This window comes from Scyliorhinus canicula, chromosome 19 (assembly GCF_902713615.1).
Source record: "Scyliorhinus canicula chromosome 19, sScyCan1.1, whole genome shotgun sequence".
NCBI classification, from domain to species: Eukaryota; Metazoa; Chordata; class Chondrichthyes; order Carcharhiniformes; family Scyliorhinidae; genus Scyliorhinus; species Scyliorhinus canicula.
In genome coordinates, this window is record NC_052164.1 from 48,327,180 (window position 1) to 48,354,386 (window position 27,207).

General features: G+C 46.3%; 1 protein-coding gene across 1 annotated transcript in view; it reads right to left on the reverse strand.

The window, feature by feature from the left end:
- LOC119954548 (vasoactive intestinal polypeptide receptor-like) overlaps positions 1-27,207 on the reverse strand; it is a 284,628-nt gene that overhangs the window by 52,857 nt on the left and 204,564 nt on the right. Inside the window, exon 6 of the mRNA XM_038779875.1 lies at positions 7,133-7,262. Within this exon, the coding sequence (XP_038635803.1) occupies positions 7,133-7,262 (130 nt within the window). The remainder of the gene's footprint in view (positions 1-7,132; positions 7,263-27,207) is intronic.

Genomic DNA, 27,207 nt, shown 5'->3' on the forward strand with positions numbered 1-27,207 from the left:
CCGCATCTATCCTATCTATTCCCTTCATAATTTTATATGTTTCTATAACCCCCACCCACGCATCCTTCTCAATTCCAAGGGTACAATTCCAGTCTACTCAACCTCTCCTCGTAATCCAACCCCCTCAACTCTGGGATTAACCTAGTGAATCTCCTTTGCACACGCTCCAGCGCCAGTAAAACCTTTCTCAGGTAAGGAGACTAAATCTGAACACAATACTCTAGGTGTGGCCTCACTAACACCTTATACAGTTGCAGCACAACCTCCCTTGTCTTAAACTCTATCCCTCCAGCAATGAAGGACAAAACTCCCTGTTGCACCTGTAAACCAACTTTTTGCGACTCATGCATTAGCACACCCAGGTCCCTCTGCACAGCATGTTTTAATATTTTATCATTTAAATTATAATCCCTTTTGCTGTTATTCCTACCAAAATGGATAACCTCACATTTGTCAACATTGTATTCCATCTGCCAAACCTTAGCCCATTCACTTAAACCATCCAAATCCCTCTGCAGATTTAGAACATAGAACATAGAACGATACAGCGCAGTACAGGCCCTTCGGCCCTCGATGTTGCACCGACATGGAAAAAAACTAAAGGCCATCTAACCTACACTATGCCCTTATCATCCATATGCTTATCCAATAAACTTTTAAATGCCCTCAATGTTGGCGAGTTCACTACTGTTGCAGGTAGGGCATTCCACGGCCTCACCACTCTTTGCGTAAAAAACCCACCTCTGACCTCTGTCCTATATCTATTACCCCTCAATTTAAGGCTATGTCCCCTCGTGCTAGCCACCTCCATCCGCGGGAGAAGGCTCTCGCTGTCCACCCTATCTAACCCTCTTATCATTTTGTATGCCTCTATTAAGTCACCTCTTAACCTTCTTCTCTCTAACGAAAACAACCTCAAGTCCATCAGCCTTTCCTCATAAGATTTTCCCTCCATACCAGGCAACATCCTGGTAAATCTCCTCTGCACCCGTTCCAAGGCTTCCACGTCCTTCCTATAATGAGGCGACCAGAACTGTACGCAATACTCCAAATGCGGCCGTACTAGAGTTTTGTACAACTGCAACATGACCTCATGGCTCCGGAACTCAATCCCTCTACCAATAAAGGCCAACACACCATAGGCCTTCTTCACAACCCTATCAACCTGGGTGGCAACTTTCAGGGATCTATGTACATGGACACCGAGATCCCTCTGCTCATCCACACTACCAAGAATTTTACCATTAGCCAAATATTCCGCATTCCTGTTATTCTTTCCAAAGTGAATCACCTCACACTTCTCCACATTAAACTCCATTTGCCACCTCTCAGCCCAGCTCTGCAGCTTATCTATGTCACTCTGTAACCTGCAACATCCTTCCGCACTGTCTACAACTCCACCGACTTTAGTGTCGTCTGCAAATTTACTCACCCATCCTTCTGCGCCCTCCTCTAGGTCATTTATAAAAATGACAAACAGCAACGGCCCCAGAACAGATCCTTGTGGTACGCCACTCGTAACTGAACTCCATTCTGAACATTTCCCATCAACTACCACTCTCTGTCTTCTTTCAACTAGCCAATTTCTGATCCACATCTCTAAATCACCCTCAATCCCCAGCCTCCGTATTTTCTGCAATAGCCGACCGTGGGGAACCTTATCAAATGCTTTACTGAAATCCATATACACCACATCAACTGCTCTACCCTCGTCTACCTGTTCAGTCACCTTCTCAAAGAACTCGATAAGGTTTGTGAGGCATGACCTACCCTTCACAAAACCATGCTGACTATCCCTAATCATATTATTCCTATCTAGATGATTATAAATCGTATCTTTTATAATCCTCTCCAAGACCTTACCCACCACAGACGTTAGGCTCACCGGCCTATAGTTACCGGGGTTATCTCTACTCCCCTTCTTGAACAAAGGGACCACATTTGCTATCCTCCAGTCCTCTGGCACTATTCCTGTAGCCAATGATGACCTAAAAATCAAAGTCAAAGGCTCAGCAATCTCTTCCCTGGCTTCCCAGAGAATCCTAGGATAAATCCCATCCGGCCCTGGGGACTTATCTATTTTCACCTTGTCCAGAATTGCCAACACTTCTTCCCTACGCACCTCAATGCCATCTATTCTAATGATGTGGAGATGCCGGCGTTGGACTGGGGTGAGCACAGTAAGAAGTCTTACAACACCAGGTTAAAGTCCAACAGGTTTGTTTCAAACACGAGCTTTCGGAGCACGGCTCCTTCTTCAGGTGAAGTTTCAGTTGGGGCGCTTGATAGTTACAAGGAAGCGAGGAAGGATCTAAAGAGAGAGCTGAGACGAGCAAGGAGGGGACATGAGAAGTCTATAGAAAGCTTTTGGGTTTTCCTTGATCCTACCTGCCAAAGACTTCTTTCACCTGAAGAAGGAGCCGTGCTCCGAAAGCTCGTGTTTGAAACAAACCTGTTGGACTTTAACCTGGTGTTGTAAGACTTCTTACTGATCTATTCTAATAGCCTGGGTCTCAGCATTCTCCTCCACAATATTATCTTTTTCTTGAGTGAATACTGACGAAAAGTATTCATTTAGTATCTCGCTTATCTCCTCAGCCTCGACACACAACTTCCCACCACTGTCCTTGACTGGCGCTACTCTTACCCTAGTCATTCTTTAATTCCTGACATACCTATAGAAAGCTTTTGGGTTTTCCTTGATCCTACCTGCCAAAGACTTCTCATGTCCCCTCCTTGCTCGTCTCAGCTCTCTCTTTAGATCCTTCCTCGCTTCCTTGTAACTATCAAGCGCCCCAACTGAAACTTCACGCCTCATCTTCACATAGGCCTCCTTCTTCCTCTTAACAAGAGATTCCACTTCTTTGGTAAACCATGGTTCGCTCGCTCGGCCCCTTCCTCCCTGCCTGACTGGTACGTACTTATCAAGAACATGCAATAGCTGTTCCTTGAACAAGCTCCCCATATCCAGTGTGCCCAACCCTTGCAGCCTACTTCTCCAACCAACACATCCTAAGTCATGTCTAATGGCATCATAATTGCCCTTCCCCCAGCTATAACTCTTGCCCTGCGGGGTATACTTATCCCTTTCCATCACTAACGTAAAGGTCACCGAATTGTGGTCACTGTTTCCAAAGTGCTCACCTACCTCCAGATCTAACACCTGGCCTGGTTCATTACCCAAAACCAAATCCAATGTGGCCTCGCCTCTTGTTGGCCTGTCAACATATTGTGTCAGGAAACCCTCCTGCACACATTGTACAAAGAATGACCCATCTAATGTACTCGAACTATATCTTTTCCAGTCAATATTTGGAAAGTTAAAGTCTCCCATAACAACTACCCTGTTACTTTCGCTCTTTTCCAGAATCATCTTCGCCATCCTTTCCTCTACATCCCTAGAACTATTAGGTGGCCTATAGAAAACTCCCAACAGGGTGACCTCTCCTTTCCTGTTTCTAACCTCAGCCCATACTACCTCAGAAGAAGAGTCCCCATCTAGCATCCTTTCCGCCACCGTAATACTGTCCTTGACTAGCAGCGCCACACCTCCCCCTCTTTTGCCCCCTTCTCTGAGCTTACTAAAACACCTAAACCCCGGAACCTGCAACAACCATTCCTGTCCCTGCTCTATCCATGTCTCTGAAATGGCCACAACATCGAAGTCCCAGGTACATAGAACATATAGAACATAGAACAGTACAGCACAGAACAGGCCCTTCGGCCCTCAATGTTGTGCCGAGCCATGATCACCCTACTCAAACCCACGTATCCACCCTATACCCGTAACCCAACAACCCCCCCCATTAACCTTACTTTTTTTTAGGACACTACGGGCAATTTAGCATGGCCAATCCACCTAACCCGCACATCTTTGGACTGTGGGAGGAAACCGGAGCACCCGGAGGAAACCCACGCACACAGGGGGAGGACGTGCAGACTCCACACAGGCAGTGACCCAGCCGGGAATCGAACCTGGGACCCTGGAGCTGTGAAGCATTTATGCTAACCACCATGCTACCCTGCTGCCCCATGCTACCCTGCTGTACCAACCCATGCTGCCAGTTCTCCTACCTTATTTCGTATACTCCTGGCATTGAAGTAGACACACTTCAAACCACCTACCTGAACACTGGCACCCTCTTGCGAAGTCAAATCTGTGCTCCTGACCTCTATACTCTCAATCTCCCGTACCCCAAAACTACAATCCAGGTTCCCATGCCCCTGCTGAATTAGTTTAAACCCCCCCAAAGAGCACTAACAAATCTCCCCCCCAGGATATTGGTGCCCCTCAGGTTCAGATGTAGACCATCCTGTCTATAGAGGTCCCACCTTCCCCAGAAAGAGCCCCAGTTATCCAGAAATCTGAATCCCTCCCGCCTGCACCATCCCTGTAGCCTCTGCACTTTTTGTTTACCACTCATCTTAGTGTCGTCTGCAAACTTGGACACATTTCCCTTGGTCCCCAACTCCAAATCATCTATTTAAATTGTGAACAATTGTGGGCCCAACACGGATCCCTGAGGGACACCACTAGCTACTGATTGCCAACCAGATAAACACCCATTAATCCCCACTCTTTGCTTTCTATTGCACCCACTGCAGTAACTCACCATGATTCCTTAGACAGCTCCTTCTAATCCCACGACCAAGTACCATCTAGAAGGACAAGAGCAGCACCTGGGAACACCACCACCTGGAGGTTCACTTCCAAGTCACTCACCAGCCTGACTTGGAAATATATATTGCCGTTCGTTCACCGTTGCTGGGTCAAAAATCCTGGAACTCTCTCCCAAATAGCATGGTGGATGTACCCACAGCACATGGACTGCAGCGGTTCAAGAAGGCAGCTCACCACCACCTTCGGAAGGGCAACTAGGGATGGGTAATAAATGCTGGCCTAACCAGCGATACACACATCCTATAAATGAATTTTAAAAATACATAGGGCAGCAAGGTGGTGCAGTGGTAGCACTGCAGTCTCACAGCGCTGAGGTCGCAGGTTCGATCCCGGCTCTGGGTCACTGTCTGTGTGGAGTTTGCACATTCTCCCCGTGTTTGCGTTGGTTTCGCCCCCACAATCCAAAACGATGTGCAGGGTAGGTGGATTGAACACGCTCAATTGCCCCTTAATTGGAAAAAATGAATTGGGTACTCTAAATTTTTTTAAAAATACACAAAGCTCTCACAGCTAACATTAACACACACACATAAAAAAATGTGGAACTTTTCAACCTGAATTTAAAAATAATACTGGGGAAACTGAGAAACATAGAAAATAAGAGAAGGATAAGGTCATTTGGTCCTTCGAGCCATCTTTGCCATTCATTATGATCATGGCTGATCATCCAACTCAACAGCCTGATCTGCTTTCTCCCAATATCCTTTGATCCCCTTTGCCCCAAGTGCTCCCTCTAACTGCTTCTTGACCTGGAGGTGGAGTGTTGTGGTTCCATAATTGCTTTCAATCGACCCCACAAAAACCTGGCAGACTACAAGAATATAATAAATACGAGCAGAAGTGGACCACTTGGTCCTTCGAGCTTGCTCGACTTCAATTCCACTTTCCTGCCCGCTTCCCATATCTCTTGGTTCCCTGAAAGACCAAAAATCTGTCTATCCCAGAGTTTTAAAATAAATTTAAAGTACATAATTAATTTCTTTTCCATTTAAGGAGCAATTTAGTGTGGCCAATCCACCTAACCAAAAATCTTTGCGTTGTGGGGCTGCGACCCACACAGACACAGGGAGAATGTACAAACTCCAGACAGACAGTGACCCGGGAACGGGATCGAACCTGGGTCCTCGGTGCCGTGAGGCAGCAGTGCTAACCGCTGCACCACCGTGCCGCCCTCATCCCAACTTTAAATATATTCAACACTGGAGCAGCCACAACTCTGGGGCAGAGAATTACAAAGATTCACAACATTTTGAGTGAAGGTATTTCTCTTCATTTCAACCTAAAGGATCAGCCCCTTATCCTGGAATTGTTCCCCGTGTTTGCAATTCTCCTACCGGGTAAACAACATCTCGGTTTCCACTCTGCGAAAATCCCTTCAGAGATGGTTGATGTCAGGATTCTGACCCAACGTTAACTTCAAGGGATCTGTCGCTACGCATGTGCACAAACCCACCTCCCCTTTCCTGGGAAAACTCCTTTCATCGAATGGAAAAGCAAGTGAGTTGTGCTGAGCCTTTACATAACACTGGTTATTGTGGCCATTTCTGGGCACCACATTCTCAAAATGCGTCAAGGCCTTAGCGAGTATGCAAAGGAGATTTACCAGAATGGTATCTATAATGAAGGGGATCAGTAATGAGGAAAGACAGGAGAAGCTGGGGTTGTTCTCCTTAGAGTGGAGAGGGTTCAGGAAAGATTTGAGAAATGTTCAAATCATGAATGGTTTTAGTGGGGTTAATTGAGACACTGGTTTGGTTTTTCTGGCCATGTCCGACCCAAGACCAGAAATGCCCATCAGGGCAGCACGGTGGCACAGTGGTTAGCACTGCGGCCTCACGGCGCTGAGGACCTAGGTTTGATCCCGGCTCTGGGTCACTGTCCGTGTGGAGTTTGCACATTCTCCCCGTGTCTGCATGGGTTTCGCCCCCACAACCCAAAAATGTGCAAGCTAGGTGGATTGGTCACACTAAATTGCCCCTTAATTGGAAAAATGATTGGGTACACTAAATTTTATTTTTTTTTTAAATGCCCATCAGAGGTCACGGACCTTTAATTGGTCCGTCAAACTTTCCACTCCGACCACGACGATTCCGTGGCAGGTGGGACTGGGAAATTCATCCCATCATTTCCACTGGCAGGAGGATTGGAAACCAGATTGGTGTCAATTGGACAGTGTGTTAGCTGGGTAATTGACCTGTTATCACCTGCCAGGGTGAGAAAGTGAAAGTTCACCCCCACGAGTGTTCTGGAATCGTATTTAAGAACTGAGGGAATCACTGCGGGAGGGATGGGAAATTCTGACGGATCAATGAGAGGGACCAGAGGGACCAGAAAAGCCCACCATTGTTTTGTTTAAAGCTGATGCTGAGGGTGATCACACTATTGGCCAGACACTGTGAACTGCTGGACAGGTCTCTACAATATTTGGCATCAACACAAGCTTTTACTTACCGTAGAAAGGGTGCATTGGTCAGAGTCAGCGCCAAACAACACCATATCCTTAATAAGCACAGCAATGGCTCTCATAATGAAGGAGACAAACAGGTTCATATGGATATAGTTCCTAGTGCAGTGAAGCTTTCTGTCTCAAAGAAAGTTAAAGAACAGAAGTTTTACAAATGAGAATACACTTTAATCCTAATAAACACCTTAATCAATGTTTTTATCTATCGATCCAATCATAATGCCATCTCCCGACCATATCCCTCAATCCCACATGCCCACCATATCCCTCAATCCCACCATATCTCTCAATCCCACGCCCCCACCATGACCCTCAATCCCACCTCAATCCCACCATACCTCTCAATCCCACACCCCCATCATACCTCTCAATCCACGCCCCCACCATATTCCTCAATTTCACCATATACCTCAATCACACATCCTCACCCTATCCCTCAATCCCATATCCCTCAATCCCACCGCAGACCTCAATCCCACCATAGACCCCAATCATACACGCTCACCATATTCCTCAATCTGATTATACCCCTCAATTCTACCATACCACGCAATGCCACATGCCAACCATATCCCTCAATCCCACCATATCCCTCAATCACACCTCTCAATCCCACACCCCCACCATATTGCTCAATCCCACCATAATCCCTCAGCCACCCTCCCACCATATCCCTCAATCCCATCATACTCCTCAATCCCACATCCCCACCATATCCCTCAATCCCACCAGAGACCTCAATCCCATCAGAGACCACAATCACACACCCTCATCATATTCCTCAATCTGATCATACCCCTGAATCCTAGCACACCCCTCAATCCCACATGCCCACCATATCCCTCAATCCTACCATATTCCTCAATCTCACCATATCCCACAATCCCACCATGTAACTGAACCACAGGCTCCCACCATACTCCTCAATCTCATCATACCACTTAATCCCACTATAGCCCTCAGCCCCATCGTACCCACCATATCCCTCAATACCACCTCCCCACTGTTATATTCCGAGGTGATCGACGAGGCAGTTTTGAAACACAAATGAGACTTACTGATTCAAGATGTACTATATACACTGGACAGCACAACTAATACACAGAACTTGCTCCCCCGACTCCAGGGCTAACTCTGGCCAAGCCCATAGGCCAGAACTGTAACTAAACCCCTAATAGGCTTATGCTCGCATGTTAGATCCCCATAAACTCTAGGCCCATCATGTGGCCCGTGAAGGATCACCCCTTAAAAGGGGCCATGTTACTACAGGCACCAAATGCAATCCCACCATATCCCTCAATTCTGCCTTCTTAAACTTCCCGGTTCAGTAAACAACTTAAAACCTACCCTGACATTTGTGGAGTTCAACAAAGAAGCAGTGGTGCCTGACAGTGTCTGAGGGAGTAGTGGGTGAGGCGGGCAAGGGGGGGGGGTTGCAGGTGGAGAAAGGTCATGGCGAATGGACGCAAGGGAGAGAGGTGGTGAGTGGACGGAGGTTGTGGGGGTCACAGAGGAGAGCGGTCACAGGGGATGGAAGTTGTGGATGAGGGAGGACAGGGAAGTGAGGTCATGGGGAGGGAGGTTGTGGGGGTGGGAGTTCTTGGGGGAGAGTGATCTTGGGGAGAGAGGTCATCAGGAAGAGAGGTCATGGGGAAGAAAGGTCATGGGGAGAGAGGTCGTGGTGGAGAGGTCATGGGGGAGCATGATTGTGAGGGAGGGGAAGTGTGGTGGAGGGAGATCATCGGGGAGGGAGGTCATGATGGAAAGGGGTTCTGCAGGAGGCAGGTTGTGGTGGGAGAGGTTGTGGGGACAGAGATGTTGTCGAGGTGGGAGAATAGTGGGAAGTGAGTTAGATCACAGAGAGGAGGCAGATGGTAGCAGGCTTGCTAAAAGAGTTGAGGTGAAGCATGCAGCTTGCTCCTGTCGTATGGAACCTTTGCCTCCTTTAGCTGTTAGGTGGCCTGAGAAACCTGGGAAACCTAAGCCACAGCCATTAAATTAAAATAGCTGTCAACATAACATATTATAACCACTGACCTGCCTCTCCAGAACCCGTTACTCAGGTATCCCGAAAGCCATCACAATTAAATTAGAAGTAAATTAAACATGCGTTCATGGCAGATTTGGGTCAGGTATATTTTTATCACTTTGACCCACACCCTGAACCTCTCCCACCTGTTGGGGACAGTGAAAACTCTCTCCCCCACCCCCTCACTCAACGCCCCAACCCACTTCTATGTTTGAAACATCTTTTTAGAAAATTGGAATAAATACATTAGGCTTTCAATGGAAGTGTACAAAACTGTCCCTGATGCCTGGATCTTGGCAGCATATCATTACTTGGGCCAAATTGTGTTCACTGACAGGAGGGATCTGAGGGGACAGCTGGAAGGCATTCCATTAATTTAAAGAAACACCAAACACCAAACTAAGGGAAGGATGGAGGCATTGTGGCGCAGTGGGTAGCGTTCCCGTCTCTGAGAAAGGAGCTCTGGGTTCGAGTCCCACCCCAGGAACTGATGGCCAAGGAAGGTGCATTCCTAACGTGGCCAAACAGATTGAGTTATGCTGGAGGTGACAGCGGGAGAGACTCCTGGTCAGCCATGCTTGATTGGAGTGGCCTTCAGCCTCCCGCCGACAGACTAGTGATCTGATCCGGGTGTTACTGGCTATGATATTGGATGAAAGTCTGTCTTACTGCACTACTAGGTGCAGGAAAAGGATTGGAATGAAAGAATATCATTGTCTTAGTGACAGTTATTCACTTCAATCTCAATTGCTAAAATGAAAGGAAGTGCAAAGGGCACATTTTTATTTGAAACTCGCCCGTTTTATAGAAGCCAATAATAATTTTGGCACTATTTTTCTTCTCTTATGAACACAAAAAAAAAAATTTGATAATCAGCATTCAGTCTCTTAAGTTGCCCTCCCTGTCACTCCAGTAATGGAGAACATTCTTGCATGTTAAACAGCATATCCATAGCAAATGACTGCTTCAGATTACCCTCAGGATTGTTTATGAGCTGCAAGGAGACCATTTACAGGAAAAGGAAATGTTTCAAACAAATAACCCTCCCTCCAGGACTTACCTTTCCTGTGGAGATATCAAAAAATGCATCATTAAAAGCAGCATAACTCAAGTGAATGAATTTTCTGGAAACAAATCATGTGGAGATGAATGACATATTTTGACAGTGCACTTACGCGTCCCGTGCTAAACATATCAATGAGAAAAGCAGTACTCACACAGATAGATGAATGAAAATCCAGATGCCAACTCAGTCATTCTTAACATGGAGATGGGATATGAAGTTAAAATATGCAAGAAATATTTTGTGTACACATTAAAGTCAGGAAGGATCGAACAAAGTAAGCAATACAATTTAAAACCATAAAATGCACATTACATTTCAGCGTGTGGCAAGAATATGTACTGCTTGAAGGGATTTACATGGCTCATGTCAATCTGCATGAAATTAAACAGCTCATATGTTTCAAGGGTAAGCTCAGAGAGATTTAAGGCACGGTGGCACAGTGGTTAGCGTTGCTGCCTCACAACGCCAGGCACCCGGGTTCAATTATGGCCTTGGGTCACAGTCTGTGCGGATTCTGCGCGTTCTCCCCGTGTCTGTGTGGGTTTCCTCCAGGTGCTTTGGTTTCCTCCGACAGTCCAAAGATGTGCGGGTTAGGTGGATTGGTCATGCAAAATTGCCCATTAGAAAAGAAAAGAAAAATTGCTTATTGTCACAAGTAGGCTTCAATGAAGTTACTGTAAAAAGCCCCTAGTCGCCACATTCCGGCGCCTGTTCGGGGAGGCTGGTACGGGAATCGAACCGTGCTGCTGGCCTGCTTGGTCTGCTTTTTAAAAGCCAGCAATTTAGCCCAGTGAGCTAAATCAGCCCCTGTCCATTAGTGTCCAGGAATGTGCAAGTTAGGTTATGGGGTTACAGGGATAGGCTGGGATGGACGGGGGTATGCCCATGGGTAGAGTGCTCTTTCGAGGGGTTGGTATTGTCTCGATGGGCCCAATGGCCTCCTTCGACACTGTTGGGATTCTATGATGCCCCATCATATGTGTTGTCCTTTAGTCCTCTATGTTCTCTTTGCTTTCAAAAATACTCTGACAGTAGCTTGGCTTTTGGAGTTGAACATATAACAGGTGTTGATTGTAGTGATCTCTGTATATCAATATACATGATCAATATATGTAATGCTAGTACAGGCAATTGAACACTAGGGGCGGGATTCTCCTACCTCCCGCCAGGTTGGAGAATAGCCGGGGGTCGACGTGATCCCGCCCCCGCTGGTTGCCGAATTCTCCGGCGCTGGAGATTTGGTGGGGGCGGGAATCGCATCCCGCGGGTCGGCGGCCGCTGGCAGCGGCCCCCACCGGCGATTCTCTGGCCCGCGATGGGCCGAGTGCCGCCCGTTTTTTGCCGGTCCCGCTGGCGTAAATTAGAGTAGATCCGTACCGGTGGGACCCGGCTGTGCGGGCGGCCTCCGGGGTTCTGGGGGGGGGGGGGGGGCACGGGGGGATCTGGCACCTGGAGGTGCCCCACAGTGGCCTGGCCCGTGATCGGGGCCCACCAATCCGTCTGTGAGCGGGCCTGTGCCATGGGGGCACTCTATTCATCCGCACTGGCGGCTGTAGCGGTCCGCCATGGCCGGTGCGGAAATGAAGCACACGCTGGCGCTCCTGCGCATGAACCAACTCGCGCCAGCCGGCGGAGGCCCTTATGGCCTGTTGGCATGGCGCCAAGCCCCTTCCCTGCCGGCCGGCACGGCGCAAACCACTCTGGGGCCGGACTAGCCCCTGAAGGTACGGCCCGACGCCGGAGTGGTTCACACCACTCCATCCCGCCGGAGTTGCTCGCCACGCCGATTACGGCAGAATCCCGCCCAAGATGTCTCACTATCAGGACCTCTTTCTGAAGGAGTGTGTATCAGGAGTGCAGAGAGAACAGACATAGTAAAACTATAGAGAGAAGAAGTTATTAGTTATCAAAGCATTGTATTGTATAATTTAATTAGTTATCTCTACAACTGATTCTTTGTTTACTAGTTGAGTATTAAGTAAAAAGAACTCACAATATCTATTTATATTACTCAATAAATTAGTTTATCTTTACAAGAAGAAGACTGCTCATTTCAACAACTCGGCTGGTTCAAAAGAGTAATATATGTATTAGATATGTATTACACAAAGTCATATAACCAGAATTGATTAGGCTTTCAAGAAAGACTAGTAAAGAAATTTGAATAAAAAAAGAAGAAAAATCGGAATTAACTATTCGACTGGTGAAGTCTCGCAACTTCAGAATCCTCGACAAAAACAGAGTATCGATGGGCCAAGTGCAAGCTCCCAGACATCTCCAGACCACTGGTAATCTGAATTTAAACTGGAAGTTGTTTAAACAACAATTTCAACTCGATCTGGAAGCTAGTGATTTAAATGCTGTGTCTGATACAAAATGAATTGTTTTGCTTCCGTCCCTAGTAGAACAGCAAGCAATTGAAATATGTAATTTGTTTAATTTTGCTGCTGGTGAAGATAAGCCAAAGTTTGAACAAATTATTGTGAAATTCGATGACCATTGCAAGATGCAAACTAATTAAATTTTAGAAAGATTCAGATTTCATAAGCGAGTCCAAAAAGTTGGTGAACCGGTGAATAACTTCATTAGAGATCTCAAACTCTTTGTTCAAACCTGTAACCATGCTGATCTTTATGATTCTCTTGTAAGAGATCAAATTGTTTCTGGAATAACTGATACTGTATGAGAAGCTTTAATTATGCAAAATGATGTCACTTAGAAAATCGCGATAGAGAAATGCATCTCCAGTGAACAGACCAAAAGTCAGTATTTAGAATTTTATCCCAAGGAGAAAGGCACAAAAGTATACCACGAGGCAGAGAAAATAAAAATGGTGTTGCAGGCAGCACAGAAAACTGTTCGGAACATCAGCTACCCAGTGCATGCATTTTCCAGCTCGAGACATGCGCACTTCACAAAGTAATGTGAGACTCCGCAAATAGAGGTCTGCGCATGCGCGAACGTCACAAATACACCACGGCGACAACGTGATGCCGTGTCATAGGTGTGGCAATGCCCACTTAAAGAGACCCTGCCCTGCATTTGGAAAACGCTGTCTGAGATGTTCAAGGCTAAAGTATTCTGCTTCTCAGTGTTAATCATCCGCAAGTTATCCTCCTCCTGCTCATAAAAAGAACTGCAATGTGAGAGCTGTTCACAAAGATGAACAAATCAACACTCAACAAGATTTCACACAAGATGACATTTTCTCATCAGAAAATACTTTCTTTGATGGAGTGGGTGAGACATCCATGAAGACTAGTTGGCAAGCAAGCAAGAATGATCTTCAAGCAACACAAAAAGCTCTTCACGAAAATAAAAAGGATCTTCAAGTAACACAAAAAGCTCTTCACGAAAATAAAAAGGATCTTTAAGTAACAAAAGATCAAGAAGTCAACGTCGTCAGCAACGAATGGATGACTACTGTCCGTATTAATAATGTTCCAATCTCATTCAAATTAGACACAGGTACTTCAGCGAATCTTCTAAATTCCAAAGATGTGTCTATGATTAAAAGTCACAATGACATAATTTCTCCGGCGTGTTCTTTAAAAGATTATAATGGCAATCCAATTTTCTCACATGGATCATGTTATTTGAGTGCGACCAACAGGGGCATTCACAAACAAAGCAGATTTGAGATAGCGGATGACAATCGCTCTTCACTATTGGGTGCTCAAGCTTGTACAGATTTGCAGTTCATGCAAAGAACTTTCCTCAATACTTGTGAATCACTACACTTAAAGAAGACATTTTACATGAATACCCGGAGGTATTTCAAGGCATGGGAACACTGCCATATCAGTACAAGATACTTTTGAAAATAGATGCCAAGCCTGTGATACATCCACCAAGATGTTACCTGCTCCTCTCAGAGACAGATTGAAGGCTGAACTAACAAGATTGCAATCGCAAGGAATCAAATCGAAGGTAACACAACCGACTGACTGGGTTAGCTCTCTAGTCTGTGTCAAAAAACCAACGGGTGGCATTAGAATCTGTATGGATCCTAAAGATCTCAATCATAATATTAGAAGAGAACATTACCCAATACCAAAGAGAGAGGAAATCACATCAGAAATGGCCAATGCCAGAATTTTTTACCAAACTCATTGCCCCGCAAGGTTTTTGGCAGATGCAGCTTGATGACTCCAGCAAGCTCCTTCAACACACTTTCGGGAGGTATTGTTTCAACAGAATGCCCTTCGGAATTATTTCTGCATCAGAAATATTTCATTGCACAATGGAACAAATGACAGAGAACATTGAAGATGTTCGTGTTTATGTGGAATACATAATCATCTGGTCTACAACACCAGAAGTACACATGAGTCATCTGAGAGAAGTGTTCAAGACAATACACAACTACGGTTTAAAGCTGAACCAAGCTAAATGTAAGTTTGCCACCTCTTCTTTGAAATTCTTAGGTGGCAATATTACAGCCAATGGTATCTAGCCAGACAAAGGCAAAGTACAAGCCATAAAATCAATGCAAATAATGCAAGACAAGAAAGCAGTCTTACGCTTTCTAGGATTTGTCTACTTTCGAGGGAAGTTCATCAAGGATCTTTCCAGTAGAACAACTGCATTACATCAGCTGATCAGAAAGAATACTGATTTCAACTGGACTCAGAGTCAAAATAAAGAATGGGCAGATCTGAAACAACATTTGATCCAAGCTCCCAGATTGTCCTTCTTTGACCCAACTAGGCTCACCAAAATTTGAACTGATGCTAGTTAAAATGGCATAGGTGCAGTTCTTCTTCAACAAGACCATTTCAATGAATGGGTTCCCATAGCCTACGTATCCAGATCTATGACTGCGACTGAGTGTAGGTACGCCCAGATTGAAAGGTCTTGGACATATGACTGGAATTTCCAAGTTCCACAAGCATGTTTATGGCTTACCCAGATTTACTAGAGAGACAGACCATCGTCCACTTGTCCACATCATTGAAATAATTTAAATGAGATGACACCAAGACTACAATGACTTACGATGAAATTGCGCAGATATGATAATCTCATATGTACTCCAGGTAGAGATTTAGTCATAGCTGACATTGGTATTTTTCAAGAGGAATCAATCAATGACATTGATTCTCACCTGCAACCTTTCAGAGAGTTACTTCCAGTCTCTGATTCAAAGCTTCAACAAATTTGAACAGAAAAACAGAAAAGATGCCGCTTTGACCAAAATCATACATCATTTACAACATGGATGGCTCAAAGGTCATTGTCCACAATACCAGAGCAGACAGTCTGAACTGACTATCTTGGATGGCATTTTGCTGAGACAGGATCCAATCGTCATTCCAGACAGCATGAAGTCAGAAATGCTTACTAGACTTCACAAAGGTCATCTAGGCACAGAGAAATGTATATGCCGTGCCAGACAATCAATATATTGGCCAGGTATAAATAAAGATATCTCTGACATGATATCATCATGTGCAATGTGTCAAACACATCAGAGTCAACAATGCAAGGAACCATTGCAACAGCATGACACCGTTACGTCACCATGGGTGAAAGTGGGTATCGATCTCTTTCATTCATTGGGCAAGGATTATATTTTAGTCATTGACTATTATTCAATTTTTCCAGAAGTCAAGAAGTTGAATGATCTTGCATCCAATACTGGAATCAAAGCATGCAGAGAAATATTTACCAGGCATGGTTTCCTCGTACCGTCATGTTTGACAATGACTCATGTTTTTTGAGTTATGAGTGGAAAGAATTTTCAACAATTTACAATTTTGAACACGTCACTTCCAGGCCTCATTTCCCTCAGCCAATGGGAAAGTTGAGAAAGGCGTCCACATAATTAAACAGTTACTGAGCAAATCAGAAGATTCACAATCTGATTTCTATTTAGCACTACTTAATTGTAGATCGTCACCTTTATCATCAGGATTATCTCCAGCTCAGATGTTATTGAACAGGAACATAAGAACAACTCTACCTCAGCTATATATTCCTGATCCTGAACATTTTGCTGTGAAGAAACTTCAGCAATAGAGACTGAAACAAAAACAGTATTTTGATCCACATGCAAAAGATTTGCCAATTCTAACAGAAAATGATACTGTTCGATTCAGACTTCCTGAAGGAGGTTGGTCTGACATTGCTCATATCATTAGGCAATTCTCTTCCAGATTTTATCTGATTAAAAGTTCAGATGGTAACACCTATAGAAGAAATTGTCATGATCTACTTCAAATCAAAGATCAAACACAGATTTTTCCTCATCTTGATTTATGTCACACAATTTCAAAGCAAGTTGAACAACAACTACATTCCAATCTGACATATAACAAGGACATTAAAACTTCTTAAACACCTTTGAGATTAAGAAGATTCACAAGGAGAAGAAGACCAAATCGACTGAATTTGTGAACTTTTACATAATTCTAGTAATTGCTGTATTATGTAACCACTACATTTCAAATGAAAATTTTCTTTTAATATTTGCAAGAAAATGTTAAAAGGGGGATGTAGCGATCTTTGTATATCAATATACATGATCAATATATTTAATTCTAGTACAGCAATTGAAAACTGGTCTCACTAGCAGGACCTATATTAATAGATTTTCTGCTCTTTCTGAAGGAGTGTGTATCAGGCGTGCAGCGGGAACAGACATAGGAAAGCTAGAGAGAGAAGTTATTAGTTATCAAAGAATTGTATTGTATAATTTAATTAGTTATCTCTACAATTGTTTCTTTGTTTTACTGGTTGAGTATTAAGTAAAAATATTCACAATATTTGTTTATATTACTCAATAAATTATTTTATCTTTACAAGAAAACTACTACTCATTTCAACAACTCGGCTGGTTCAAAAGATGTATGTATTACACAAAGTAATATAGCATTGATCAGTTTTTTTGAAGCGACATGGTGTGATAGAAGCAGCTTGATGTAGAAGGGACAATCACACGTGTCTGCGGCTGATCAGATATTGGAGCATACACTTCTTGTTTTCAGCAAGGAGATGTTTGGGAAGGATTTTTTGGCCCTTCCCGCCTGTGGGATCCTCCAGTCCTTCTGAAGTAAACCCCTGGGTTCCCGGCGGCGGGATGGGCGAACCATGCAAGACTCTAAACTTTGGCGGGACTGAAGGATCCCGCCGGCAACCAATGGCGAGCAGCTTCAGTCACGGGAAAACCCACTGCGGTGTGTGGGGGGGGGGGGGGGGGGGGGGGATTGGGTGCTGGATGTTTGCTAAATTATACAGCTTGAACTAGTTCTCTAATCCACTGTTTAAAATCACTTACAGGTACATTATACCCGTATGATGGTCTTAATCATGGCTGAATAAATCATAGAATCCCTGCAGTGCAGAAGGAGGCCATTCAGTCCACCGAGTCTGCACCAATCCTCCGAAAGAGCACCCTTCCAGGCCCAATTCTCCACCCTATCCCCATGAAGCCCACTTATCCTTTGGACACTAACGGGTAATTTAGCAAGGCCAATCTGCCTAACCTACACATTTTTGGACTGTGGGAGGAAAGCAGAGCACCCGGAGGAAACCCACGCAAACACGGGGAGAATGTGTAAACTCCACACAATCACGCGAGGTCAGAATCAAACCCAGGTCCCTGGCTCTGTGAGGCAGCAGTGCTAAGCACTGTGCTTACCCCTGAAGTGGTAGGTTGTGGCTTCAAGACTCACCCGAAGAGTCTTTACAGTCCAGGGCCTTGCTAAAGGAGCAGCTTTGATCATCAGGTTATTATCACATTGTTCGATGTGAGACATTGCTTTGCACAGATTAGCTACCTCACTGCAGTGATCACACCACATTGACTGTAGCACTCTGGGACATCCTTGAAGTGAAGCACAAGTCTTTCTTCCCAACAGGTTTTGAAGTAAATTGGCAGCAGGCATTACACAACTGAAGGAAGTTCAATTATCAGTCGTCAGTTCGCAAGATTGGCAATCAATAGCCATTGTTATCTGAAATCTTGCTCATTCCCTATTTTTTGCCAATTGTCATCGGCTTCTTTGCATAGTACTTCTATTGATTTTGTGGTTAAAACTGAATTAATTTTACTCTGTAGAGAGCTTTACATTACTTAGATCATAGAATCATAGAAAATGTTCAACACAGATGGAGGTCATTCGGCCCATCTTGTCCATGCTAGCCCGTGGACACTCAGGTGCCTTTCTAATCTCACTCTCCTTTGCCTAGTTTTTAAAGATCTGTCATACTCTGTCTGCTTTGGTTATCCACACCGCTAACTTTGCTCCTTACACTTCGACCCAACAGTACTGGGGCAAACTTCCAAACCCTGCTAGAGTGCCTCACTATAGGAGTGGCTATGATTCAAGAGCTGTTGGACCAGAAAATAGGAGTTCAAATCTCACTGTGGCTGTTTGAATTCAATTTTAAAAGCACTATCTCAAAATTATAAAACTTTTAGCAGTACACAAAACTATCAGATCAGTCTGGATCATTAATGTTATTCAGGGCAAGAAAACTTCTGTCCATCGAGGGATTCTACAGCATTGGATCAGGAGAAAAAGGCAGGCTCATGGCACATATCGAGGGCTCAAATCAGTGAAAGTGATAGAATGTGTAAGAGGGAACTTAAATAGGAACTTAGGAGAGCAAAAAAGAGACATGAAACGTTATTGCCTGTAAAAGAAAGGAAAATCCAAAGGTGTTTTACAAGTACATTAAGTGTCAAAGGATAACTAGGGAAAGAGTAGGGCCATTAAGGATCACTGTGGTAATTTGCATGTGGAGCTGGAAGACATAGGTAGGGTTCCAATCAAAACCTTTTTAAATTAATTTTTACGGGAAGTAAGAAACCATGGGACCCAAAGTAATTTGGAAAATTGGATCCGGAATTGGCTGAATGGCAGGAAGCAGAGGGTGATGGTTGAGGGTGTTTTTCTGACTAGTAGCCCATGTCCAGAGGGGTCCAGCAAGGATCAGTGTTGGTGCCCTTGGTGTTTGTGGTTTAAATAAATGATTGAGACCTGGACATAGGAGGGTTGATCAATACGTTGATGGATGATATGAAACTTTGTGGCGTGGTAAAAGTGAGGATAGCTTTAGATTACAGGACATAGACCAGCTAGTCAGATGGGCTAATCAGTAGCGAATGGAATTCAATCTGGATAAGTATGAAGTAATGGACTAGGGCAGGACAAACAAGGCAAGGGAATACATAATAAACAATAGGACTCTGGGAAGCACTGAGGATCAGAGAGAACTTGGTGTGCATGTACATTGGTCCTGTAATGTAGCAGGGCAGCTGGATACAGTGGTTAAAAAGGCATATGGTCCTCTTGCCTTTATTAGCCGAGGCATAGCTTTTAAGAGCTGGGAGGCTATGCTGGAACTGCATAAAACTTTGGTGAGGCCACAGCTAGAGTATTGCGTGCAGTTCTGGATTCCAGATTAAAGGTGGGATGTGATAGTATCGGAAACGGTTTTGCAGTGGAGATTTACGAGGATTTTGCCTGTGCTGAAGTGTTTTAGTTATGAAGAGAGAGTGGATAGACTGGGGTTGTTTTCCTTGGAGCAGAGGAGACTGAGGGGTGACATGACTGAGATGTATAAAATTATGGCGAGCATAGACAGAGTAGACAGGAATCAGCTTTTCCTCTTTGTGGAGGGATCACTGAGCAGAGGGCATAGATTTAAGGTAAGGGGCAGGGGGTTTAGAGGGGATGTGAGGTAAAACCTTTTTTACCCAGAGGGTGGTGGGAGTTTGGAAATCACTGCCTGAGAAGGTGGTGGTGGAAGCAGAGACCCTCATAACATTTAAGAAGTATTTAGATGTGCACTTGCAATGCCGCAGCATACAAGACTATGGGCCAAATGCTGGAAAATGGGATTGGAATAGTTAGGGGGGTGTTTTTGACCGGGGCAGACACAATGGGCCGAAGGGCATTTTCTGTGCTGTAGACCTCTATGACTCATATTCTGTCTTATATGTGATTCCAATGTACTGAAATTTTAACTCGGTAAGTTAACTCGGTAAGTACAGACCATTCAACCCTTGAGTTTAGTCTGCCATTCAACTCAATCATGGTTTATCTTTACTTTAATTCCATCAACCCACCTTGGTTCCATAATATTTAATGCCCAAAATCTATCAATCGTGGTTTTAATCTTTTGTTAATTCACCCAGATCCTCAGCAGACCTTTGGAGGAGAGAGTTTCAGATTTCCCCTCAGCTGTTGTGTTTATGTAATAAACGTCAGCCTTGCCACTGACATCCAAATCCTGAAATAAAATTAAACAACTGCAAACAAAGTTTTCAGAGCACACAGCCAGCTATGAGAGAGACCAGTGACGAACACGCTGCAAAACCCTCGGGCTTTCAGCAATGACCAGCTTCCAATTGGTGACGTAGATCTCCTCACTAAAGGTGCACATGCCACGTTTATGATATCAATGCAGAATCTTAATATATTCAGAATTTTTCCTCTTAGCAAGACATGAACATTCATGATTGTCAGTGTGACTAATTAAACTTTAACATGAATTTCATTTATATTCGTTCTACAAACTTAATTTTAATCTGCATGTATTTCTCACTGCAGAGAAATGGTTTCCAATACGTTTGCAATATAATTTGAGGAACTTGCTCTAAAATTCAATTTTGATTATCTCTTTGCCTGATATTTCCATAGCAACAGCACTTTGTTGCCTTAACCACACAAAACTTCAAATCGTTGGCATCTGTGGGTGGAATTTTGTAGAGGCGATGGAGCCCTGACCGGCACGCGAGGTGGCGAGACACCCACGTTGCCTCTTTTGGAAAGGCTCGCCACATCATTTGCCGCTCAGGCACTTAACTGAACAGCAGCAGGCCCTCCCCAGAACCAAGGGCAGAGGTCCAGCCCACGAGGCATTGCCACCCAATCAGAGGCTGTTGGCTCTTCTTGACTCGCAGCACCATTGGGCTGCGGGTGGCTGCTACTGGTACTGCATGCACTTGGGGTCTCCGCCCGAAGAGTGAACCAGGCACAAGTGAGTGATGATGCAAGTGATGGGTTTGCTTGGTGAGGTTCATAGATAAAGGGTGGGCGGGTCACCTCCCCGTCCCCTCCCCCACCTTTCCCGATGCTGGGTTCCTCGATGAGACAGTGAGTGTCTCTGAGCGAGGGACTGTTCCTGAGTGCCCACAAGCAAGCATGCCAGGGTTTGGTTGTGGTGTTTCCTGCAAGGTGAGACCCAGCCCGTCACTGTTTTACTAACTGTGGTGGTGGGATGAGGCCCTTAAATGGGCATTACTTGCCCACTTAAGGGCCTCAATTGGCAGCGGAGTTTGAAGGGCAATCTGTGGGCCATGCCCCCATAGATGTAATTGAGGTGGAGATGGAATGGTGGTGGGTTGTCCAGTTTGATTAAATGTCCCTTCGCCATCAAACTTGCCATGTGGGAGGGGACAAAATGTCATCCTTTTTGCTTGTGTGCTGTCCCAACAACAGCCCTTATGACAACAATCTGCCTATCGCGAAATACAGCACTCCAGGTGAGATTTTCCTCGAGTGTCGAGCTCCAGGTATTGGGAGGGTTGGAGGTACGTGGGGGCAAACTTTCACCAGAGTCTGGATGACAAAGCAATGTGGCTGCTCGGCTGCCTTATGCCTGCTTTTCATTTGCATCGAAATCAACGGAGGCGAAAATTGTGCAGCTTCTGTAAAGGGAAGCTGAGTCACAATATCTCTGCTACATCGGGTGGCAAGCAGAAAATTTAACCTCATCTCATTAAACCAGACGCAAGCTGCTCTCAGCTTTCTGCCTGTTCAGTTTAATGCAGTGATGTGTGCCCTATTTTGTAATTATGGATTGCTACCCCTCTGATTACTCTTATTTCCTTTACCAATATCCAGATTCTTCGTCAAATAACATTATAGGTGTTTGAACACATCTCTGCAGCCATCAAAGCCACCATCCTTCAGGTGATAATGCCGACCGTGAGTATCAACAGGCAGAAAACCTCCAGTTCTATCCATGTTGTGATCTGTGCTCAGTGGAATAGGGCTTTTACTTTCTGAGTCAAAATGTTGTCAGCTCAAGGCCCACTCCACGCACAGTGAGTACAAAATATCAGCTGGCTCTGCAGTGCAACACTGAGGAAGTGCTACAGGGTCTGAGGCGCTATCTCGCAAATGAATCGTAAAACAACAACATTGCCTACCCTCTCAGGTGGACCTAGAAGAGCTCACAGCGCTATTTTGAAGAAGAGTGCGCGAGTTCTCCTCGATGATTGCTCAATTTTTATCACTAATTTTTTTTTGGCCATTATTCAACTGCAGTCTTTGGGAGCTTGCTTTGTTCAAATTGGTTGTCACATTTCCTGACATTACATCAGTGATGATTCAAAAAATTCATTAGATCTAAATGTGCTTTAGGACATCTTGAGGAGAGCAAATGCATTACAGAAATGCAAGCTTTTATTTATTTAATCAAATCCTGCCTCCTCCAGCATCCCACCTTGGTGCTGTCGGACTTTATCCCAATTTTAAAAAATACACAAAGGTCTTCCGGTCCTCACCCCTCACACCCACTTCACTCTCTAAACATTCCCCTCACTTCAGCCATGTCATCTCTTTCTTCCTAACTCCCATGTCCCCTGATGCTTCCTATGCCAGGTTCGACCCTTTCACTCACCCCATGTTCTCTATGTCAAGCTCGCTCAATGTTTCCAGGAGTTCTGGTATTTTGCTTGCTGCCTGGGCTCTCAGACAAGCATACATAATGAGGTATGGCTGAGCGTCCAGTGAGTTATTACAATAGGAGACCAGATGCTCCACATCGAAAAAATTGTTGATTGACAGCTCCGGCTCTCTGATCCATCCTGTAATGGGTAGGACCAAAACATTTGCCACACAATGTTTGTTGACACAAGCTAAGTGCTTTCAACGATTTGTGGTTTTTGAAACTTGAGATGGCTTGGATGATTGACACTATCAGTTTATCAGACTGTTTTTCAAGTCTGCGCCCTGGACCCCTCCACACGCAACCATCTACCTTCCACAAGGGCTGACGTCTCCCATCGGATCCCAAGGTCATCCAGCAGCAGCCGCCGACCAAGGAAGCGAGGGAAACGCGGCGGTCTGCAGGTTAGACTGAAGCAACGTGGTTTCAAGAGCCCTCTCCCCAGCATACTCCTGGCAAACGTCCAAGCGATTGAAAACAAGCTGGATGAACTTAACGCCAGACTTACCTCTCAGAGGGAAGTAAGAGACTGCTGCGTGCTCTGTTTCACAGAGACATGGCTCAGCCCCTCCTCACCGGACTGTGCCATACAACCTGAAGGCTTCTCAATTCACCGGGCGGACCGCACGGCATCTTCAGGCAAAGCGAAAGGTGGAGGGGTTTGCCTCCTCATTAACTCCTCCTGGTGCTTGGATGTGGCGACCCTGACGACCTACTGCTCCCCAGACCAGGAATACCTGACCGTAAAGTGCCGCCCATACTATCTTCCACGTGAGTTCACTTCAGCCATTATCACAGCGGTCTACATCCCACCCCAGGCAGAAGTGAGGAAGGCGCTGGATGAACTGTACACAGTCATAAACAACTACGAAACAGAACATCTGAAGGCCTTGTTCATCGTGGCCGGAGACTTCAACAAGGCCAACCTCAAGAGTGTACTGCCAAACTTCCACCAGCACATCTCCTGTCCAACCAGGGGCGACAACACTCTTGACCACTGCTACTCAAAAATCAAGGGTGCCTACCGTTCCATCCCACGACCGCATTTTGGGAAATCAGACCATAAGACTGCTCCTTCTCCCGGCTTACAAGCAGAAACTCAAGCGGGAGAATCCAACTAAGAAGGTTGTGCAGTGCTGGTCCGAGGAGGCAGAAGAGCTCTCACGTGACTGCTTAGACACAGTGGACTGGTCCATATTTAAGAACTCAGCGACTAACTTAAATGAGTATGCCACCACCGTCACAGACTTCATCAGCAAATGTGTGGACGACTGCGTGCCAAAGAAAGCAGCACGTGCGTTCCCCAACCGGAAATCATGGCTCAACCGCAAGATTGACTCCCTACTGAAGGACAGATCTGAGGCGTTCAAGGCAGACGACCCTGTCCTATACAAGAAATCCAGGTACGACCTCCGCAAAGCCATCCGAGATGCCAAGAGAGAATATCAAACTAAGCTAGAGTCACAGACAGACTCTCGGCGGTTGTGGCAAGGACTAAACAACGTAACGGGCTACAAAGCGAAGCCGAGCAGTATCTCTGGCAGCAGCGCACCCCTCCCCCATTCTATGCTCAGTTCGAGCAGGTAACCAATAATCCGCTGTCGAGTGCCCCAGCACCCAAACCCACCATCACAGCTTCAGAAGTCAGATCGGCCTTCCTGAAAGTGAACCCGCGGAAGGCGACGGGCCCAGACGGGATCCCTGGTCGTACATAGAACATAGAACATAGAACAGTACAGCACAGAACAGGCCCTTCGGCCCTCGATGTTGTGCCGACAATGATCACCCTACTTAAACCCACGTAACCCGTATACCCCTATCCCAACAATCCCCCCCATTAACCTTACACTACGGGCAATTTAGCATGGCCAATCCACCTAACCCGCACATCTTTGGACTGTGGGAGGAAACCGGAGCACCCGGAGTACACTCAGAGCCTGCGCAGACCAGCTGACAAGAAGTATTCGCAGACATCTTTAACCTGTCCCTACTCCACTCCGAGGTCCCCACCTGCTTCAAGAAGACCACCATCATACCGGTACCAAAGAAGAACCAGGCAACGTGCCTCAATGACTACCATCCGGTGGCCCTGACATCAGTTGTAATGAAGTGCTTCGAGAGGCTGATCATGAAGCGCATCACCTCCATATTCTCGGAACGCCTTGATCCACTTCAATTTGCATACCGTCGCAACCGGTCCACATCAGACGCCATTTCCCTGGCCCTACACTCATCCCTAGAGCATCTCGAAAACAAGGACTCCTACATCAGACTCCTATTTATTGACTACAGCTCCGCCTTGAACACCATAATCCCAGCCAAGCTCATGTCAAAGCTCCAAAACCTAGGACTTGGCTCTCCACTCTGCAACTGGATCCTCAATTTTCTTTTTTAAATTTTATAAATAATTTTTATTGAAGTTTTTACAAAATACAAAATATAAACATCATAACTCTATTAACGTACTCCCGCGGTAACACCCCGTAAACAATGCCCCCCAGCTGCAAGAGCAACTTCAAACAAAAGGGAAAAAAAAACAGAAACCAAAAGACAGAGAAAAGAGAAGAAAAAAAAAACAAGGGAGAGAGATAGCACCCTCCACAAACCCATGTGTACAGTTCTCCCTTCCCCCCCATCCTTCCCCCCCCCCCCCCCCCCCCCCCCCCCCGGGTTGCTGCTGTCGGCCTACTTTCCTACCGTTCCTCCAGGAAGTCCAGAAAGGGATGCCACCGCCTGAAAAACCCTTGTACTGATCCCCTCAGGGCAAATTTCACCCTCACCAATTTAATGAACTCTGCCATATCCAAGATCCAGGCCTCCACGCTTGGGGGCCTCGCATCCTTCCACTGGAGCAAGATCCTCCGCCGGGCTACTAGGGACGCAAAGGCCAGGACCCCGGCCTCTATCGCCTCCTGCACTCCCGGCTCCACTGCCACTCCAAAAATTGCGAGTCCCCAGCCTGGCTCGACCCTGGATCCCACCACCCTCGACACCGTCTTTGCTACCCCCATCCAAAACTCCCCCAACGCTGGGCACGCCCAAAACATATGGGCGTGGTTCGCTGGGCTCCCCGAGCACCTAGCACACCTGTCCTCGCCCCCGAAAAACCTACTCATCCTTGTCCCAGTCATGTGGGCCCTATGCAGCACCTTGAACTGTATGAGGCTAAGCCTCGCACAGGAAGAGGAGGAATTCATTCTCTCCAGGGCATCCGCCCATGTCCCCTCCTCAATTTCCTCACCCAGCTCCTCTTCCCATTTACCCTTCAGTTCCTCCACCGAGGCCTCGTCTACCTCCTGTATCACCCGGTATATGTCCGAGATCCTCCCTCCTCCAACCCACACCCCCGAGAGCACCCTATCCCACACCCCCCGTGGAGGCAGCAAGGGGAACCCCTCCACCTGCTGCCTGGAAAACGCCCTCACCTGGATGTACCTAAACATGTTCCCCGGGGGGAGCCCAAACGTCCCCTCTAACTCCCCCAAGCTCGCGAACCTCCCCTCGCGAACAGGTCCCTCAACCTCCTAACCCCTGCCCTGTGCCAGCCCCGGAATCCGCCATCAATGCTCCCTGGGACGAACCGATGGTTCCCCCGTATCGGGGCCTCCATCGAGCCCCCCCATTTCTCCTCTGTGCCGTCTCCATTGCCCCCAAATTTTGAGGGTAGCCACCACCACCGGGCTCGTGGTATACCTCGTTGGAGGGAGCGGCAACGGCGCCGTTACTAGCGCTTCCAGGCTCGTGCCCACACAAGACGCCGCCTCCATCCACTTCCACGCTGCCCCCTCCTCGCCCATTACCCACTTACACACCATCGCTGCGTTGGCCGCCCAGTAGTACCCACAGAGGTTGGGCAACGCCAGCCCCCCCCTATCCCTGCCTCGTTCCAGGAACACTCTTCGAACTCTTGGAGTCCCATGCGCCCACACAAATCCCGTGATACTGCTGTTGACCCTCCTGAAAAAGGCCTTTGGGATAAAGATGGGGAGGCACTGGAACAAGAACAAAAACCTCGGGAACACCGTCATCTTGACGGACTGCACCCTCCCCGCCAGTGACAGCGGTAACATATCCCACCTCTTAAACTCCTCCTCCATCTGGTCCACCAACCTTGTGAGGTTGAGCTTGTGCAGGGCCCCCCCAACTCGCAGCCACCTGGACCCCTAGGTACCTGAAGCTCTTCCCTGCCTGCTTCAGTGGGAGCCTACCAATCCCCTCCTCTTGATCCCCCGGATGCACCACAAACACCTCGCTCTTGCCCAGGTTCAGCTTATACCTCG